At 39.9% G+C, this 22,500-nt stretch overlaps 1 protein-coding gene across 5 annotated transcripts in view; it reads right to left on the reverse strand.

Annotated features, from left to right (window-relative positions):
* The window catches only part of cnksr2a (connector enhancer of kinase suppressor of Ras 2a), a 190,526-nt gene that overhangs the window by 126,719 nt on the left and 41,307 nt on the right, over positions 1-22,500 (reverse strand). For all 5 annotated transcript variants that reach the window (XM_017724407.2, XM_017724406.2, XM_017724412.2 and 2 more), the window contains exon 2: positions 11,675-11,838. In XM_017724407.2, coding sequence (XP_017579896.1) covers positions 11,675-11,838 — 164 coding nt within the window. The remainder of the gene's footprint in view (positions 1-11,674; positions 11,839-22,500) is intronic.

Genomic DNA, 22,500 nt, shown 5'->3' on the forward strand with positions numbered 1-22,500 from the left:
TGCTCTATGGCTGACATTCACACACCAAGGCTCTGCTCCATGATCTAATTGATAGAAGGGCTCTGAGATGAGTTTGCGGTCGGCACCGTCACCGCTGACCGAGATTAGCACCTTTTAAAATGTCAACCCCGCGCCTGACTGACGCTCCAACGGCACGATTACAGAAACCCACACCACAGACAAGTTACCTACACGACACATTCAACATCTATAGCACACAAAAGACAACAGATCCATTACTACAACACAAGAAACACCATCTACCACCCAGTCCTGAGAGAAATAAGAGCACATCACATCAGACACCATACGCAGGACAAATCGCTGATCATCACAGCCAGTGACATGTCAACTGAACAATAGAATGGGACACACTGGAGCAGCCAAAGATGAGGTCACCATGCCCAGTGCCAAGCATCAGATAGAGGGGTATAAAGCCCTCAGTATTGGGCTGTGGGGCCGTGGAACTGTGGTCTCTGAAGCGATGGAGCTCCATCTAGTACTTTTGGGATGAGCTGGAATGATCCAGAACTGATCATTCAACATCAGTACCTGTCCTCACTAATGCTTTTGTGGCTGAATGCAATCAAATCTTCCCAATGGAGCAGAGGCTATTACTGCAGCAACGGGGGACAAACTCCCCATTAATGCTCTTCATTTTAGAATAAATGACGTATGAGCAGGTGTCTACAAACATTCTAGGCCCAATCCGCATTTCACCCATTTTTTGGAACAAGAAGCTGGTGAATATGTTCAGCTTCATATTACTGAAGAATTAGGGGTGGGTGATAAATAATTGCCCCCCTCTTTGAAAGCATATGATTTCCTAAATGTAACTAAAGCCCAGCAGTGAGGAGCTGAACTTTACCCTCCTCTGCTGTCACTGCAGACGGACAGGGTCGCCTACAGAGCGGCGCTAGTAGCTGCTGATGAAGTGATGTTCTTTTTATATGAGGGTCCCATTTCAGAGGGAAGACTTCAATCACTACCCTTGTAATTCAGTTCAAAGAGTCAAGTTGACACTCGAAAACAAGAGGTAGGGGTAAAAATAAGAAATGGCATTGGGCCTTGGCGTATTGTTGAAAGCCCTCCTTTCCCCTGAAACATATTTTTTAAAAAATCAATCAGGTTTTTCAGCTCAATCTGTATTATTTCGTTTTTTGTTTGTTTTTTTCTCTTAATTGGCAGGTTGCAGAGTAAATACATGGGGCAGATACACATTTAGAAAAAAATCCACTTATTAATTGACGCATATAGAGCCAGAAATTTCCCATTACCAGATTACTTCATTTTATACGGACTGGATGAATTATTGGCAAAATCATTATGTGCAATTATCTGATTATTCTGCAAGGGCCAGATGATGTACCAGCGCAGCCTCAATGCAAAATGTGCCTTGACATGACAATATGTAGCAACAACAAATTCATTTTGGACTTCATTTACAAAAGTTTTCTGATAGCCATCAAAAAGATGCAGTGATGTGTTACACCTTTGTTGTGGGCATGTTTGTGGGTTAAACTGATGGGAGTCGGAAGTTTCTTTGTGACAAATTGCGTTTTTTTGGGGGGTTTTTTCAAAAAATGAAGTGAAAAAGACATGAAACAAATCAAGACCTGCGTTTTTTATGGTTACCAAAGTACCACCTAATGTTCACAGGACTGCTCGCTCGCAGCGTTTAAACTGCATAGTGACATGATGGAACCACCAACAAACTAAAGATCACAACTGCCTTAAAACAAATTGGACACTTTACACCTTTTATTCTTTCTAGTCATCCTAATTTTAAGAAAGTTTGAGGTTTGGTCAGTAGGGGGAGTGGTGCACTCACTGCTTGACCTCTAACTCCATCTACAACCACAGCCATTGGTTTACGAGCCTCTAAATGCTGTAAATATCTGCATGAACTAGAGGTGCTTCATGTAAACTATATGTAAATTAGATACTTTTAGGTTGGCGCTTGATTTCACGCACTGGAGCTGATTCATCATTCACGCTCAAATCGTTTGTTTCCATGTTGTATGAAAGTTTCACAGATCAGATGCAGAGCAGTTCATACATCATTAAAGGTGGTCAAATCTGTCTTTTTTACACGTCTTTGGTAAGAGCAAGTGTCTTTTAGATCATCACGTGCTGCGTTCAAACTTTTAAGCTGTAATGTAGCTCCGAAATGTATGAGTGATCATCTCAAAGGCCTGAAATCTCAAGCCCACTCCAATCAGGAGACAGGATGAATAGGTTAATCGAGAGACAGACACACCGACAGCTGTGATTAATAGTGGTGGAGTGCTATAAGTGAGCTGAGAGCGAGAGAGAGAGGTAAAGATGAAGGGAAGAGAGGCTTAGAGCAGGAAACATGTGAGATGTCTCAAACGAGCGCAGTGAGCCTCCTCACACTGTCCTCCGTTCACTCCCTCCATCTGCCTGACATTATGAAAAGGGTAGGCAGATAAGTCACCAGTTTAATACAATGGGAGAGAATGCGAGAGAGAGAGAGAGAGAGAGAGAGAGAGAGAGAGAGAGAGAGAGAGATTAAGTTAACCCTTAGAAGTCTAGGGTTATTACTTTTGGTTTGATGCTGATTATGAATGATCATCATTAACAGGTACAATTTACTTTCTATCATTTATGCATTCTGTGCTGCGATCCGTGATCTAAAACTCCAGTCCTGCTTTTACTGTGTATGTGTTCTTTTAATGCTTGTTCCATGTTTAGTCATTTTTTATAGATGAAAACAGCAGTGACTTTTCATACACTTTCACTCTGGTGCACTTTTTAGTAAAGAGCCCATTTCCTTGCCTTTTACTTGGCCACCTGAGGTCCATTTGTGTGGTTTTATATACCATCAACAGCCTTAATTTATTTTTACATGACCATTTCTCTGTTTTGGTTACTGTGTCTTTAAGACCAATACATATAAACTGGAAAAGAAGTCCAGTTTTGAAATATTTCTTACTACTTCAGCATGACTGGGCGGAGCTAAACTGCTATAGGTTGAATATGTAAATGTGAATTCATACTGAATTCAAAACAGGCTGTTTTTGCAGATGTATGTCCATACATGGACTGTATCGATTAAGGAATGAATGGCATGTTTTGAAACCATAATATTGTTTACTTTTACATTAAATATTACACCTTTATTTTTAAACAGTGAGGAAAATGAAGTTTTCCATAATAACTCCATAATAATAAAAAGCATCCTAGACTATTCAAATGCCGTTCACACAACCAAATCATAAGGCAAATTATTCAGTAACTGCATGAAATAAATGAACATTTTTATTTATTTATTTTTGGTAAAAGCTCCCCTCAAATTAACAGTAAATGTGTTTTATGATCACACATATCACTACATGTTTACAATTTACAGCTGAAAGCCAAAAATCGCAGACACTTTTACAGAGATCACTGAAGAGACGCCGTCTGTTTATAGTTTATATCCCAGATTTGTGAAAAAATGGGTCGACTTTCAGTAGAAAAAAAAATTGTGAAAGAAAGAAATGAAAAAAGGAAAAGAAAAGAAAGCATTAGGAAAGAAAGAAAGAAAGAAAGAAAGAAAGAAAGAAAGAAAGAAAGAAAGAAAGAAAGAGAAATACAAAAAGGAAAAAAAGAAAGGATTAGGAAATAAGGAAAGAAAGAAAAATAATAAAAATGAAAAGAAAAGAAGGAATTGGGAAAGAAAGAAAAAATGAAAGAAAAAGAAAAATGAAAAGAAAAGAAGGAATTAGGAACGAAAGAAAAAGAAATGAAAAAAGGAAAGAAAAGAGAATTAGGAAAGAAAGAAAGAAAGAAAGAAAGAAAGAAAGAAAGAAAGAAAGAAAGAAAGAAAGAAAGCGAGGAGGTGGATAAGCAACTTTTTTAAGGGCAAATCCAGGGTTGTGGTCATGACAGTCCAGGTTCTTATAGCCAGTACAGATAGATTGAGGGACAGACATAATGCAATACAAACAAATCCAAACTATACAAACAATTCAAACATCAAACATCAAACAAAGAACCAACAAGAAACTCAGGAAAACACAGGGCTTAAATACAAACAGGGATAACCGGACACAGGTGGAAAACAGGTGGGAACAATCAGAGGCGGAGTCACAAAACAAGGGGGCTGGACTGGGAAGAAAATCAAAGCAAAAGCACATGACAGAACTAAGAGGTAAACAAAAGCACATGAGGATACTGGGAGGGGCCAATTGTGACAAGTAGGAATTAGGAAAGAAAGAAATGAAAAAATGAAAAGAAAAGAAGGAATTAGGAAAGAAAGAAATGAAAAAAATGAAAAGAATTAGGAAAGAAAGAACGAAAGAAAAATAATAGATAAAATAAAGAGGAAAAGCTTGAGCTTTATAAAATTTAAGAGTTTAAGATGAACAAACAAGCAAATAAACAAGCAAACTGCTTTACAACAACGTTAGACGGAAAACCACACAGGATGAGCACAGAGACGTAAGAAAAAACAGAGAGCTGAAGTCCGAGTATAGAACCATATACAACATATTCTCCAACAGAAGAACCATTTCACCATGCAAAGAACCATTTACTGGCAATTGCTTCTATATTGAACTCAAGGTCCTAAACAAGCTATTCCCTTTACTAAAGGACCCCTGAAGAACCCTTAAAGGCTCTTTTTCAGTGTATAGGTCTGCTGAGGCTTTAGTAAAGTAAAAGTTAAAGCGCGCTTTCCTTCACATCTGTGCAAACCTTCCTTCTTCTTCTTCTTCTACCTTATCCCTCCATCTTTCTCTTTATCCCCCCTTCTTAATCCCCCCCACACACACACATTTCTGGCAGCCTTCAGCAGCCATGCTGCTCAAAAGCCCTCCAGCACCTGTGCTTTATACAAGCTACTGATTCATCCATCAGTATGGCTGAAGCAATAACGTCCCTCAGTCACAGCACAAAGGTGCCATCTGACCCCCGGCGCATGGAGGAAACATCAGACACTGACCGTGTTCACGAAAAGAGCACTACGTAAAAAAGAACCTCAGTGTTTGGCACGGAAGGTGAGAGATGGATACAAGACACTGATGAGTTACATTAAGATATGATAGTATACTGTGGGAATCAGCAGAGCATCATACATCATCATAAGTACCAGGGGCCGTATTACGGAAACCTCTTAAGTCTGAAATCTGATCTGCACAGTCACCATGACAACTGCAGTTAGGACTTCCCATCTTTTTGTCTTTAATTAAGATCTGACAGGTCAAGATAAGATTTCTCACAAATTCATATTACAGAAGCAAATCTTATCTTAATTTAGTCTTACACTATATTTCCAAAAATATTCACTCACCCATCCAAATCACTGAATTCAGGTGTTCCAATCACTTCCATGGCCACAGGTGTATAAAATCAAGCCCCTAGGCCTGCAGACTGCTTCTACAAACATTAGTGAAAGAATGGGACGCTCCAAGTCCAGTCGTGAAATTTCCTCACTACTAAATATTCCACAGTCAACTGTCAGTGGGATTATAACAAAGTGGAAGCGATTGAGAACGACAGGAACTCAGCCACGAAGTGGTCAGCCACGTAAAATGACAGAGCGGGGTCAGCGGATACTGAGGTGCATAGTGCGCAGAGGTCGCCAACTTTCTGCAGAGTCAATCACTACAGACCTCCAAACTCCATGTGGCCTTCAGATCAGCTCAAGAACAGCGTAGAGAGCTTCAAGGAATGGGTTTCCACGGCCAAGCAGCTGCATCCAGGCCTTACATCAGCAAGCGCAATGCAATGCATTCGTATTACAGAAGCGAATCTTATCTTAATTTAGGAATCTTATCTTACAGCATCTTATCTTGATTGAAGTCGATGACCAACTGTAATGTCTGTAACCTGCGACCTCACGTGCACCGCAGAAACGTAAACATGTCATCAAAATAATCAAGTTAGTCAGACAGCTAACGTTGGCTGCTGTTATTAATGTAAATAAGGTCAAACAAAACTAAAGTGCACTAAACTGAAAGTTAACTATCTAAGTTACACCATCACACACACACCTAACCGCACGTCTTTGGACTGTGAGAGGAAACCCATGCAGACACAGGGAGAACATGTAAAATCCACACAGAGAGGACGCCAGTCGCCCAGCCAGGGAATCGAACCCAGGCCCTCTGTGCTGTGAGGCGACAGTGCTACCCACCGCATCACCATGCTGCCCATTTTTGTAGCACTCATAATTTAAGAAAGAAAAGATTATTTAGCTGACTGGTGACGAGGCTCGACTATCCCGTTACAAATGCTAAATAAGTGGCCAAAAACTGTGCTAAACTGTTTAGTTTCTCAACATCATCAACTTAGTACAACCAGCAAACACTAGCTGGCTCAGCACAACAGTGATGGATCACACAGCCTCACTGCCATCACTCCTACCACATCGATATCAGAGTGTATCACAGTGTTCAGACACCAGCTAGCAGACGACTGGGTTTCTCTGTGCTGGTGTAGTAGTTTAAGGGGTGAACTGCAATATATCTGACGCCCGCTGTGTAAAAGCATTAACTGCAGTGTGAATATCACACCAGACTGAGTCCTCTTTTCATGTATATTTAAACTGAAAAAAGCACTTTTGTGTCATGTTTGATCTACAGTCAATTTGCCGTGCTGTGCGAGTGACGAAGCGCTGCTTCAAGTTAGCCTGCTGCTAAAAACAGCTAGTCTGGGAAGCTAGCATTCTCCCGCTTTCCAATGCTTCACAGCTTCCACAGTTTACTTTTGTTTAAATCAGGGCTGTAACTCACATGAACCCACTTCTTTCTTTCACTTTCATCACTCTGGAAATGCACTAACTCTAAAATATGACTGCAACAGCACTTTATTTATGAGGAGCAGACGTGATTTAACGTTGCTAAAGCTTGTTAGGATGTTAGGACAAAGGTGAGCTCACTGTAGGTCAGTGTAAGTACAGCTACACCACTTATCTCATCACTCGCTCTTGGTCAAAGGAGAACAGATTGCTGGTATATATATATTTATATCGTCCAGCCAAAACTTGGTCTTAATGGCTGTTTTGACTGAAAACTCTATGAATGATAGGTGGTCTCGCTGATCCTTATATCAGTGATCATGATTATATGTAAGCCTATACAATATTTCCACCCATAAAACTGCATGTATACAATACATCCTCCTACGTTTGAGTGCTTCACTTATACGAGCGATTTATTTTCTGAATAATGCCTTTTTATGTCGCTGTTTTAAGGCCCACCCTATTTCTATGCTCTTAGAAAATTCATAAATGATTCATATTCTTGTTTACATGAGCAGCTGAATGTTCCTTTTAAGATCAGTAACATTTCAACCTCTGAGTCTGTTCGTCTAATATTTGCAGAGAGAATGAGGTATTTTTCATTTTGTCTCCAGACTATTTGCATGTAAATTCTCCTAAAATGTTACTTCGAGGCAAAACAAAGCACCAGAGACATTTTAAAATATGACCCTCTGTGATGCTCTCGGGCCAAAATAATTTCCAACGCTGGGCACACGAAGCAGTGAAGAAGAATAGAGGTGCAGTTACTGCATTTTCTTCAATGGACTGAACTGCCACACAGAGCAGGAGGCCTATTCTTCTCTTATTCTGTGCATGTTTCACAGCTGAAACGTCTGAGGATTAAAAAAAAAACTACTTTGATGTGAATGATGACCAGCTCTTACTTACCTTTAGAGCCATAGCACAGTGCTGGACACTCAGCCTAGATAGTGTTAATACAGTGCAGTATCAGAGAGACGTAACTGATTCCTAAGCGCTGTATATCTATTCATAACAACATATTTAGAAAAAATAATAATTGACATATAATGGAAAACAGTTATTAATTATAATATGGTGTATGGGTCTGTGGCATGCCCCCGTGACTCAACGATGACGGCCTCAGGGGCCAGCAGGAAGGCGGGGCCCGAACACCCAGCAGTGACGAACCTCGGCGAGGACACTGGGGAGAAAGCTACGAGTGTGGAGGGGGTGGAGGGCAAAACCCGAGCTTCCGCGACGGACGAGAGTGATGCGAATCACGGGAGTGACAGTGGGAGGAGGAGGACGATGATGGTGCCGGCATGGAGCGAGTCCCGAGCTCCTCCACCCAGGCCCCACCCCCAGTTACGCAGTGAGGCCGCTTCACTACACCTTACGTTCGACCCGGGCGGCCGAGCTGCCAGCTGGGGGCGGTGACAAGGAGGCAGAGCGACAAGCTCTCGTTCCCTCTCGACTCCGGTGCTCGCCTTTAAAAAGAGCTGAGAGGGAACAGAGAGAGAGACGAGCAGCAGCAACAAGAAGACTGAAGAGCTGAAAAGCTCAAGAGACTGAAAAGTCTAGCTAGTTAGCTGAAGCCACAAGTGGCCAGCATAGCGTTGGGTTTGTTTGATTTGTGTTTATGCTGTACGAATTAAAGAAATGGCTGCTGCAAACCTGAATCCTGCCTCCAGCGTCCTCCTTGGGCCCAGGGTAGCAGATGCCATGCTACAGGGTCATTCTACAGAAACGTCCACTTTTCTATCTATGCTATCTATCACTGGTGTTACCAGTCACCACTGGTGTTACACATTATAAAGGTAACACCAGAGACATTTTTGATGAAAAATGCATTTCACAAAACAGCTGCTACAGAACATCAAACCATGTGTTGTCAGTCATGGAATATCCACTAAAATATGTAATTTAATCCATGTGTTCTATTTTTTCACAATGACCAAAGACGTCACCTTAAAGCTTCATATGAAACCATGAGCCAAATGAGAAAATCTCTGATAACTGAAAGACACACCGTGTGGTTTTTACAAAGATCCTCAGAAAACGGGTAAAAGGAAGTAGAGTGATGTCATCAGTGTGACTTTTATTTCAAAATTAGAGTTTTTTGTTACACAGTACCACCAGCGACTCCACTCCTGGGAACCACAACGTTCATTATATGTTTTATAATATTTATTTGGCATTTATTTCTTTGTCATTTAATCCATAGTCATGTCTAGATTATTGTTAAAATTGCAAAAAAAATGTTTTTTTCTTCAAAATATGGCCTCAACCTTTACACATGACTGTGAGGACGAGCTCTTCTGTGGTGCTTGGAATTTTAGATGTTTTGACTGTTTTAAAACCAATATTTGTCACGCATTGGCCTCATCGATCAGACTCCAACTCCCAGAACGCGCTGGGAGATCCTGTGACTCTGCACTCCTATCAGCGCTCCCAGTCCCCAGACTTTTAACTGTTTTCACCTGTGTCTCATTATAGCACAGAGTAACAAAGCCTGGGCTTTACAAACAGTCAGTACTGAGCGTTCTCTCCCTGTTATTATATGTTTATGACCTTTTCGATTCATGTTTTGACTACGTCTTTTGCCTTTCCCTTTTTGGAACATTAGCTGGTTGGTTTGATTCGTGATTCGACATTTTCCCTGAACTTTGATTACTCCTTTGAGTTTTTTGCCTTGGCTGCTAGGTTTACTATTAAACCGTCTAACCTCTCATCCGTTAGCATCTGGGTTTCAGTCACTTCACAACAATAGTGCTAAACTGATGGCTGAAGAAGGTGTAATTGTTAAAATGACATTGTTTTTTCTTAATATAAATAAATTGTAACCCTAACATGTTTTCTTAAGTGTAATATATCTGTGAACGCTAGGGACACAATAATGGACGTATCTGTAGAATGACCTGTATGCGCAAAATCCCCCTCACAAAAACAGTGAAACTCTTCAATTATGCAGATTATGCAAATAATCTTTAAATATGTGTGGATTGGCAGGGGGGGTTGGGGGTGGTTGCTGTGGGATTGCGAGGCTTTTGACACTTAACTCACACTCTTAAAAAAGATGGCTATTCAAAGGTTCTTAAGTAAAGAGGAAATGATTCCAGGACTGCTCAAAATAATAATAATAAAACATTTCAAATGTTTTAATATTTTGAGTGTGGTGAAGACCCATGTGTGCTTGTTGTAGACTGAAGTTTGTATTTTTATATTCTCAAAATCTGCAATATCCATACACTGTTTAACGGAGTGCTGTGTTTTTGTTACAACGAGCCGCAAACTGATGGTCACTTTAAGGCTGCACCTCAAACACATGCAGGGTGAGATGCAAAGAGAGAAAGTCTATGCAGAGATGGAGGTCAGTTCTGTGTCCCAAAGCAGCCCAACATTGTTCTAAACTTTAAAACATAATAGATCGTAATAATGAAGTTTTTATCAACCGCTGTATCTCTGCTCAGTGTTATATCTCACTGTGTGACTGTGGGCGTGAAACAATTACCATGCTACATATCTGATTTGCAGATCATTTGCATAAAGCTCAGAATGAGAGACCACAGACATGATGTGTCAGGAATATGTATAAATTGCCATCTCTCAGCCCTTTACAGCTCCATATGATACTTTCTGTTTTATGTAAACTAGAAAAACAGTCATTTAAAAATCAACTCAAAAAAGCTAATCATTTCCCATGACCTCAACAGTCATGCCACAAATACACTGCTTGAAATTTCAGCATCTCAACAAATCTCTCATTCCTGGCTGTATAGGGTTCTATATGGCACACAAATGCTTCTTTTGCTGCTATAAGATTGACATCATAACAACACCAGAATTTTGTTGTACTAAACTTTTAGCAAAGAACTTTGTGGTGCAAAATAAAAAAAAATCTCCATCAATCTAAAGAACCATTTCACCATTTACGCATGCAAATACTCATGGTTCTAAATAGAAGACCCCTTGAAGAACCATCTTTTTAAGAGTGTATCCACACTCTGCACACTCTTTCTTTAGCACATGAACTCTTTAAAAGGTTGGCTCTTCAAGGGTTCTTTAGTAAAGAAAATGGTTCTGTAACCCTAACCCTAGAAAGTGCTATACATGGTTCTATATAGAATCTTTTTGAAAAGGGTTCTTTGTTTGGTTTCCAGCGTACTTTCCAGTTGGGACAGATTTGTGTGGGTTTTAGAGAGTAACAAAGAAAAGTAATGAGTAACTGAACTTGTAACTAAGCAGGGATAACTTGTTCCAGGATGTCACGCCAATAAAAGTAAAGCCATTACAGTTTCAGAAGTCACTTTAAAATGGTTATGGATTAGTTTTTTGGGGGGGGACTTTTACACAATTTTCTGCCCAATTTAGTCGTCTCCAATTGTACCCGCTAGTTAGGACGCCCCCAATCACACGATACTACCGATGCTAAGAGGGTGAAGGCAGCACGGGCTTCCTCCAAGACCTGTGAAACCAGCCACAGCTTCTTTACCAACTGCCGCTCATGCAACGTCATTGGACAGCTGAACGCACTCGGAGGAATGCGCCAACCTGTTACATCAGCTAAAAGACGCCTGCGCTAACTAGCACCGCTAGTTATGGGGGGAGAAGGGGGGCCATTCTACCCACCCAGAGAGAGCGAGGCCCAATGTGCTCTCTTGGACTCCCGGCTACGGATGGCTGTAGCATCACCAGGGATCGAACTCGCCATCTCCTAACAGAACCAACACTTAGACAATTGCGCCACTCGAGAGCCTGATTGCTGCTTTTGAATAACTACTCCCGCACTGTTTATCATGTTTGCTAGCTAGCTCGCTCAAATTGACATTTTTTGCCAACAACTGAGACGGATGCCGACCTGGCAGCAGAAGCTACTGCTATGAAAGAAAACATTTGCGGGAGCATGAAGAGGTCTGTGCTTTTCATGGTGTTTGTGGACCTTACCAGAGCACACAGGAGGTCCACAGCTTCCAGGATGAGCTCCTGGTGACCAATGCGGGACACGCCGAGGTCCTCCAGTTCCTGATGGGTGATCCGGAGCAGCTGGTCCCCACCCACTTTCTCTCGCTCAAAGTTCTTAATGTATTGCTGCAGACAGTCATCCAGCCCTAGAGAGAGAGACAGAGGACATACCTGTGATGAACATATGTCTGTACTAACAGTGAATCCAAAGCCAAGAGAATGTACTTTGTGCACGTAAAAAAACAAAGATTTACAAAGACAAATCATTCTGTGATCCCTTCATTTCTAATTAACAGAACAAACAGAATTCTTAAAATACTTCACTGGACATTTCAATATTGACAAAACGTCAAGCCACTGGCAAAGAGGCCCTAACTCATTTCATTGGTGTAGCCTTGCCATCAGGATTCATGACATCATATGAAGACATATATAACATTTCCTTTACTTAAGGGTCAGAGACAATAAGCATAACTCTGATCATAACAGAGAGCCTTTATGAATGTTTATAAAGGTTTATGTCAGCTATTTTGTGAAGTGTTACAAAATATTTTCACTCTGCAAATTTCTCTAGAACGGAGCATTTCACATGAAACCACTCTGAACCAATCATTTCTATTTAAATAGGTAAAAACAGCCTCAGACAAGGCCTCAGTGTCAGCCTCAGCATCAGCCATTCACCACATTTGCAAATATTAAGATTAGTCTGTAGAAAATCCTGGCAGTGGAAATATTTTCACATGATATTTTTTTGTGACTAATATTTTTTATTGAAATGTATTTTTACTACTTAAATTTGTTCCTTTATGTTGTTGCTCTTGATTGCTCTGACCTTTTGAAACATCTGGAACTGAGTTCAGAGTTCTGAAATTATGTAATTATTCAAAGGAAACCTAAGAAAACCAAACGGTTGCCATCATCATCATCATCATCATCATCATCATTGTTAACGGCCTAGTCTAGATAGGGTAGCAGCTAGGTAGGGGACTGCCAGGCCAACTTGGAGATGTAATCCCTCCAGCGGGTCCTAGGACGACCCCGTGGTCTTGTAGGCCATGCCTGATACACCCCCACCACGAGGCATCCTGGAGGCATCCGGATCAGATGCCTGTACCACCTGAGCTGGCTCCTCTCAGCGCAGAGGAGTAGTGGCTCTCCTCTGAGCTCCTCCCGGATGACCGAGCTCCTCATCCTATCGAATAGAGTGTAGCCCGCCACCCTGTGAAGAAAGCTAATTGCCACTGTTTGTATTTGTGATCTCATTCTTTCGGTCATTACCCAAAGCTCATGACCATAGCAGAGGATCAAGATGTAGACTAACTGGTAAAGAGAGAGCTTTAGCTTATGGCTCACCTCCCTCTGCACCACTACAGTCCAGTACAGCGATCGCATTACTGCTGCCTCCTGTACCAGCCTGTGGCCGATCTCATGATCCCTCTTCCCATAACTCGTGAACAAGACCCCGAGAGACTCAAACTCCTCCACCTGGGCCAGGTGCTTTCCTCTGTGCTGGAGTGGGCATGCCATCCTTTTCAGGCCAAACCGTTGTGTGTAACTGATATAAACATCCAGTTCTCTCACTAACAACACTAAAATGTTCAAGAGGCTTTTCGGGCTAAAAAGCTTTAGGCTGAGTCTTAACGTTTTTTAATATGTTCAGATGCATATATTAAGGCCCAAAATCTCATCAAGAAGGTTTTAGGAAAGGTTTCCTCTTTAAAGAGAATTCCACCCATTTTTCAAAATGCCTGCGTAATTTAATGGCTAAGAGATCTTAACAACTTGATTTTGAAAAAATAACAGACAAACAGTAGCATCAACTGCAAAAATAGCTGCTTTTTGTGTTGATCTTAAAGCATTAAAAAGAAGACGGCCTCAGTTCCCCCTTCCAGAACATCTCTGAACATTACAGCTGAAGCCATCACAGCACACCTGTTCTCTTTCCTCTCATCCGTCTCTGTCTAATCTCAGAGATAACACCTCACTCTTCCTCCCTGGCTTTACACACCGCTGTGATGAGTATTTCCCTGCACGACTCTCTTCCTGTCCATCACACACGTCCATCACTGAGACAGTGACTGACAGCTGAGTCGCATGACCAGAAGACACACCGAGTCCTCACATGCACTCTTACAAATACAGGGCTCTGTAGCTCTAGGAGAAACTTCTCATTGGTCTACACTGTCAGAAAAAAAGGTGCTGTGCAGGAACATTTTTCATTCATCAGGGTACAAATAATGTAAACGTTCCCTCAAAGGTACCACAGTGGTTTTAGGGCCCAATTGTGAACCTTAAATATGTTGTACCTTTTTTACAACCTAATGTTTTAAAACAGAACAAAAATAAAAGCCTGCTGTCTACACAGAGTGTGCAGAGTCAGTACAACTTAGAAATATAATTGCACTGGAATTTGGAACAATTATGATCCCTAACTAAAGATATTGAAGATGTACCCCTTATGGTACCACCCCAGTGACAAGAGAGGTACCACCCATTTTTCCTGAGAGTAGAACCTTTACGTTATGTGGACTAATATTTAACCTTGGTCTTCATGCTCAAACATAATTTACAAAGGTGGTTCCTTCAAGAACGATCCACTGAAAGGTTCTATAGGGAACCAAAAGTGGTGTTTTATGGCATCACACCTTTCTAGAACCTTTAAGAACCCTTTATAGCGTCTTTAATTAAAAGTGTATAAAGTGTCTTTTTATTTGGACTAGGTAAGATATGTGCAACCCACCCACAGAGTCAGGTTGATGCCCACTCAATTTTCTACCGGCCACGTTTTCTCATTAAATACACAAAAGTTCCATCACACACTCAGAAATAAAGGTAGGAAACTGTCACTGCGGTGGTCCCCTCAGGAATCCATAGAAATGATATTTTCTTTGTATTGACCCCACATGCCCCGTCTCAGCTCCAGGCTTTTGTTATATAGTTTGCATCGCTCACAGTGTTACTGCACTCGTTATTAAGAAGAGTTTTTGTAAGATGCTTGATATGTTTGAATGAACGTGTCTTCTGCTTTCGTTTTATTTGTGCGTTAGTCCTTCGTTTGGGGTATGAGTCTGTGGGCAACGTCCCTTCGTTCAGTTTTCGCTCAGGTGATGTTTTTGCATAAGCCATTCAACAGTGGGTGTCAGTCAGTCAATCAGTGACTCAGTAAGAGACTCTCCTAGGTTAGATTGCTAAGAAGGCCAGTAAAAGTCCAGCAAAGAGCTTTTCCAAACCAAATGATGCCTTTTTCATGATACTGTCCTTCCATCAAAACTTGCTAACTGTGTATTACTACAATTATATTTCTGTATAATTCAATGATTGTTATGCAAACTCATTCAGAGTGATTTGCTGTGAAATAATCCGTTGCAGAAAAACTTGATAGCTCAACAAAAACAAATATTATTTCATTTAATATTCATGGATTAGGCAGCATATTTGCATTAAACACAAATGCATTAAACACAAATGGACGTCTGGTTCCCATCATCACCACAGCTCTGACTTAATAATGAAGCGTTTCACATCAAACCACTCTCTGTTCACATCACAACCATTTAATTATGCAGAAATAGCCAGACCAGGCCTCAGCATCAGCATTAGCATCAGCCATCCATCATATTTGCAGATATTAAGAAAATGAGTCTGTAGAAAACTGCATTAATCCCATTTTCACGTGATATTAAATGTTAAAAAGGCAATATTTAGTGACTTCTTTGTTTATTTAAATTTATTTCAACTGTTTATATTTGCCTTTATTTTGTTTTAGGTCTTGTTCTTGATCACTCTCACCTTTTAAAACATCTGGAACTGAGTTTAGGGACAGGTGCAAACAATCAGGGGCGGAGTTACAAAACCAAAGCAAAAACGCACATGGACTGGACTGGGAGGGGCCAATTGTGACACTAACTAATAACAATGACCACCACAAGTGGTTGAAATTATGAAAAATGCTATAACCGTCTCAGTCTACTACTTCTTTTGTTCCAGGTAAAAGCTCAAAAAGTCACCACAACACCACAAAATAAATACAAATCATCTGGCTTTTCCCCTCATTTTTCCTTTTTTGGAGACACGATTAAACAGTCGCCTTTTCCCCTCACTCAAGCATCTTTGACAACATAAGGGTACAATAATATCCCAAAAGTTCTTAGTCCCCCTGGCATGCGGGGGGCCATAAGTAGCTGCTTATGTCATTTATCATGGCTGTGACACCTGGTGTCACTTCCACTAAAGATATTCTGTACAACAAATACATTTTACACCAAAGCACTCAGAATGACCCTGTTTACAACTCACCCACTGAACTGAACACTTTATCACTCCGAGTTCAGTTGCAGAGCCTTTCTCATGATGACCAATTTGATAAACCGGGTGTGGAAACCGTCCCTGTATCAGCTTTAAAGGGACACACAGTGTCCACCTGGACCTCTGGTGCTGAAAACGTCCAGTCACTGCTGCTCTCCTGATCAATGCATTCTGCCTCATCAGCAACTCTCTGTCCAAGGCAGCGCTCCGCACCCGGCTAAAAACAACACCAAATATCATCGCCGCCGCGCTGCCCTAAAATGCACTCGTCAACATTATTCCTGATTACTTTAGAGACTTTAGGCAAACTCAGCTTGTGGAGAAACTTTGTGCCACGTTAATTTGTGCAACTCTGTGCCAGCCAGTAATCCAGTCATAACTTAAAAGACCCTATGAGTGAACTTTTTTCTTCACTTTAATAGCGTCTGATGTGCTTCACAAGGGCTGTTAAAGTTTCAAAATCTACCATTCACTTCAAAGCCCACACACTCCACACTGTAACTGAAAAAACAAGCTCTAATTTTTTACATTATTCATGATTTGACCAATAGGAATGCTCCAAAATTACTTCCAAAAACTTTATTACACTAACATTAAAAGTAAAGTATGTTTTTGCCCTTTTCTGTTTTGGACAGCAGTGACATAAATATTCTGCCAAATCCAATTTTGAGTTCATCACACATCATAACCATGGTGAATACACACACACACATATATATATACAACCATATATAAAATCATGAATATTCTATTATTTTATTCTATTTGTTTATTCAAATAACACTTTTCTCAGCAAATAAACACATAATACACAAATAAATACATTTTGAAAATGTGTCTTGGGTGCCTAAGACTTTCACACAGTATTGTGTGTGTATATATATATATGTGAAAGTCTTATATATATATCGCTGTTGTCGGAACAAAACCTTGTATCTCCAAAACGGTATCTTTGCAGGAGAAGAAAAAACCAACTGTACATCTAATGTAAGTCAACTGAAATTTACATACGATGTAAAGAGTAACAGGCATTTTCAAATGATGTCAAAAACTGAAAAATATGAGATAGAGACACAAGGTTTTCTTCCGACAGCAGCGATATATGGGATATCATTAAATATCATTGTAACACATAGCTTCGTATATGTATATAATAATAATAATAATAATAATAATAATAATAATAATACATTTTGGACATATTTCATATAGGTACTTACTATATGTACACTTATTTCAAATGGGGCATATGTATGATCTCACATCCTGACACTGTTTTATCCATACACACATTTTGTGTGTGTGGTCATTAACAGAGCTCATCCCTGCAGATTAATCAGGTCAGTTTAGGTCCATCCATTCAAATTATGAGTGTTTCTAGCCCCCGTTTCTAGGCATTTTTCACAATTCTAACCTGATTTTTAGTTTTTATTTTGATTATGTAATTATCCCAATTGAATTTTTAATTGAATGATTTTTAAATATATTGTTTTAATCATGTTTTTATTGTTTTTAATCATGTTTTAATTAATAATGTTTTTCATTTGTGCTTACTTTACTTTTTTGTAAGCAACTGTGACTCTGAATTTTCTCATTTGTAAAGCACTTTGAATGACAGCAACATTGCCTTGCCTTGCCTTGCCTTGCCCCTGACTGCTTTTTGTATATGTCTCGGGTGGCCAACCACAACATTTACATACAGTATATTACATACAGTCTTAAACGGCCCATATTGAGGATTTTTTCCCCTCGCTTTGGAAGTTAGAGTTTAATGTTCAAAACACACCGTCAACATCACAGTCCCCAGAGTCAAAATATATTTCCTTTTAATTCATCATGATTGTGATGCCACAACTATTAAACAACTGCCTAACCATTCAGGCCCATTTGTATTGAAGTTACAAGGTGTTTTTCAGCCCTGACTGTCTTTTAAACAAGGCATAATATGAGGCGATCAATCAGAACACAGTTCATTGTCATGTAAGTCTTAAAGGCACAGTAATAAAATCAGCCTGTCTGATTGTAAAGGATAAAGAAAGGATGCAAAATAGTCACATAAATATGAATTACGACCATTTTTTGGGAGGTAAAACTACACAGATGTTATCAGTGCGTGTTGGAGGTGAGGGTGTTGGAGGATGAATAAAATTCAAGAAACAATGTAGAAAATGGGCCCTTTAAACAACAGCTGTAAAGAGTCCAATGGTAACTGCTGTCTGGTGCACTTTCAGAATGAGCTCATACGCTGCTATATTCTAAACCCAATAAGAAATGATTTTTGCACGGCCCCCAGTTACTGCACGCCTCAGAAAAGAGCTCCAAAGCACACATAAATCAAACTAATGAAGCTACTGTCACTATGCACAAGGCTAAGAGTGCAGCTGAATGAATGTGTGTATAGAGCTGGAGCCAGCTAAGGTGGAACCCAGAGAGTAAGAGAGAGGGAACGAGAGAGAGAGAGAGAGAAAGAGAGAGAGGGGAGATCCTAATTTGGACCTGCAGTTTCATAAAATACATCAGTCAGTGTGCCACAACTGTGTTAGGCACAAATGCAGCAAGAGACACACACTCTACTCCATTACAGTGCACACACACACACACACACACACACACGGTCGCAGAGCATACACGCTGACAGACGGCATTTGTCAGCCCTTGGCATTCTTGTCAGCCTATTTAATGCCTCCATATCTCCACCCCACGCCCACTGCAACTGTTCATCCAACATAAGGCACATAGCAGACCCTCGCTGTGTATGTGTGTGTGTGTGTGTGTGAGCATGTTTGTTTAATTATTTTTGTGCATTTGTCTTTAAACCAGAGAAAACTCCGTTATTCAGGATCAACAAAAGCTCCACAGACAAACCCACTTTATACTGGCAACTTATTGCACACAGTTATTCACGTATCATCATATCGCCTCTGTCCAAAAAATAATATCTCCATTTCTTGCCTTTTTTTAGTTTTCTGATCAGTTTGAGTTCAGCAGACGACCTTTTTGATGTGTGAAAATATCGTGAGGAATGGACCAATAGAAATGCTCTAAAACTGCTTTGAATAAAAACTCTTTACATTAACTTACAATAAAGGTAAAGAACAATTTTTTACCTCCTGTAAAGTCAACATCTTGGACGTTGTTCTGTTTTTCTTTGAACGGTGAGTTTAACGATGGGGAGAGATGTTGAGGTGGATGCATGTGCAGAGACAAACCAGATTTATTATGGGCAAATCCAAAATCAGGGTCAAGACAGTCCAGGTTCAACGAGCCAACACGGAGAAATGGAGGAAAAGACATAATGAGATAAACACAGAAATCCAAGTACTTCACACTAAACAAACATCAAACATATCAAACACATCAAACACAGACCGGGGCAAACACAGGGCTTATATAACAGAGGCAAGACGAGGGACAGGTGGGAAACAGGTGGTAACAATCAGGGGAGGAGTCAGACAACAAGGGGGCTGCACTGAACCAAAACAAACGCACATGGAAGGTCAAAAATAAACAAAAAGCACATGGGAGAGTGGGAGGAGCCAAGCGTCACCGTGAGAACAGATATATAAAGGGTGCATTTTTATTACATCAGCTGCTTACATATACATTATACATATGGGGCATTTTATTACTATATATATCAATACTTATATATGATAGATATGGAACACAATATTATTACGTATAAGTACTACTATGACACCAGACATACAGATTCTTACACAAATATAACAGATATGGGAGAATTATCATTATTATCATTTGTGTTATCATTATTACACAAATTATTATTATATATGTACATATATATGTATGTGTGTATGTACATGCACATATATGTGTGTACATATATCACAACTGGCTCCTCCATGTGCTTATTGTTTACTTCTTATCATCCACGTGCGTCTTTGTTTTGAGTCTAGTCCAGCCCCCTTGTTGTCTAACTCAGCCGCTGATCACTGCCACCTGTTTTCCGCCTGTCCCTCGTCATCCTTGTTTTGTATCTAAGCCCTGTGTTTGCCCCTTGTGTTTGCTGGTCTTTGTTTGATATGTTTGGATGTTTGATTTATTTGGTCTATTTCAGTCTGTGTTTCCTTCGTCCCCAATCTCTCCATGTTGGCTACATGAACCTGGACCGTCTTAACCCTGATTTTGGATTTGCCCGCAAAAAAACTCACTTTGCTCAGCAGGTGCATCCACCTCATCGCTCCCCGGCATTACTATACATATATATATATATATATATATAATGTGTACACACACACACACACACACACACACACACATATATATATATATATAATCCTTATATATATATATATATAATCCAAATGGGACATACCATTTCACACAGCTTTATACACATACCTAATACGTATCGGATATATTATTATTATATATAGGTACTTACGTCTATACATAAATCAAATGAAGCATATGTATGACCTCACATCCTGCCACTAGATAAAAACATTCTGTGTGTGGTCACTATCAGAGCTCATCCCTGCAGTTTAATCTAGTATGTAAACATCAGCCACTGCTGGAAGAGATGAGAATGAGGGTCTAAACTGCATCTATTAAACTGGAGATTAGCCCCAAAACTGATAACATGCAGCTCCACATTAAATACTGTCCCCAAATCATGCTCAGCTTCCTAACAAATAGCTGCTTTGGGTGTTGAGCCATTATTTTGTTTGCCTACTGAGGCTTAATTCGATGTTTGTGTAGCGCTGCTGATGATCAGTGGCTTTATGGTGATTAGTGTCTTCAGCTAATGCCACATATGAGTGTGTGTGTGTGTGTGTGTGTGTGTGTGTGTGTAGAGGGGTCGATAACAGCGCTGTTAATTGGCTGTTAATTGTGGATGGTAGCAATGCAAAGTGCAGGCACTTGGAGTAAAGAGAGAGAGAGGCGGGGGGACGCAGAGTGGGGAAAGGGGGAGACACATAGAAAGAGAAAGAAAGACTATAACAGTACAGAAATATTGGGAAATATCTGTGAAATCTGGGAACTGGAAAATAAACTACATACAAAGAGTAATGCTTTCGGTTTCACTTTAAAATAACACAACCTTTATAAAGAGTTTGTAGATGGTTTAAAATGAGTCGATTTATGATTATAAATTATGTCTTAATGACCTTAAAATCATTAATGAGCATTTACAGCACATAAATAAAGAGGGCATTGATGTTGATGTTTACTGATCTTACCGTTACCTTTAAACCTGTCAGCTTCAGCAAATATTCCTAGTCATGAGGTGTAACAGCTCCATTTTGCCCTTTTTATTAATGTGTTATAACTGCTTATTAATGATGAATGAAGAGTTTATGACCTAACTAAGTACCATTAACAAACTATTTTTAAACAATTTATAAACACTTTTGAAGGAAGTCTTATTTTAACATAGAACCATGGTTATTAATTATTCCATAAACAACTTTAAATCATTAGTAAACAGTTATAACACATTAATAAAAGTGGAAAACATGAGCTGTTGTATCTGATATAGCTGACCGTTTTAATGCTGACGGAGATGGAGAAGACAAAATAAGATAAGCAACCAGCAAGAACTGTGCTTTAGCTACTCACTTAAACATGATGGTTCTTTAAGGGTTCTTTAGCTAAGAAAATGGTATAGAACCATGAATACTCAAAGAACCGTTTGCATGATTAAAGCATTCCTTGCATCATGAAATAGTACTTCAGATTGATGGACAACAGAACCTTTTGAAAAGGGTTCTATACGGTACCAAAAAGGGTTCTTCTATTGTAACAGACCTGAAAACCCCTTTTCAAAAAGGTTCTATATAGAACCATCTACAGCTCATTCTTAATTAATCTGAAGAACCTTTTCATGGTGCAAAGAATCCTTGAATCATGCAAATGGTTCTTTGAGTGTTCATGGTTCTATATTGAACCATTTTCTTAGCTAAAGAACCCTTAAAGAACCATCATTTTTAAGTTTACATACAAATGAATGTGGGTTATATATAACGCTGTTACCCTTTTAATTCGTGTACTGTAACTGCTTATTAATGATTTTTAGCTGCTTATAGACTAATTAATAACCATCAATAAGCTCATTTTAAACCATTCATAAACGCTTTATAGGGGAGTCTTATTCTAAAGTGGCTCTATCTAGTGACCCCCAACCACTTCACTAGAAAGTACTGGCCAGTTAGCAGCTGGACATTGAAAGGAGTCCTCTGAGTCCTCTGGTCCTGATCTAAAACTCACGACAACATCCAGCCTCACCGCACGCTCGCTCAGAAAATCAGAGCTAAACCAATTATAACCAGCCTAAAAACGACTGAAAAGACAGCCGAGCAACATGACTTCAAAGCTATTTGGCCCTAAATGAGATGACACGTCGGCCTACCTAACAATTAAAGAGAATAATGATGATGTGCAGACTCGGTGAGCAGAGTCTGGCAGCTGAAACTGGCTGGTGCTCACTGGCTGTGAGCTCTCAATGGTGGAGACAGAGCAGAACCAGAGAGACCTCA

This window comes from Pygocentrus nattereri, chromosome 24 (genome assembly GCF_015220715.1).
Source record: "Pygocentrus nattereri isolate fPygNat1 chromosome 24, fPygNat1.pri, whole genome shotgun sequence".
Lineage (NCBI taxonomy): Eukaryota > Metazoa > Chordata > Actinopteri > Characiformes > Serrasalmidae > Pygocentrus > Pygocentrus nattereri.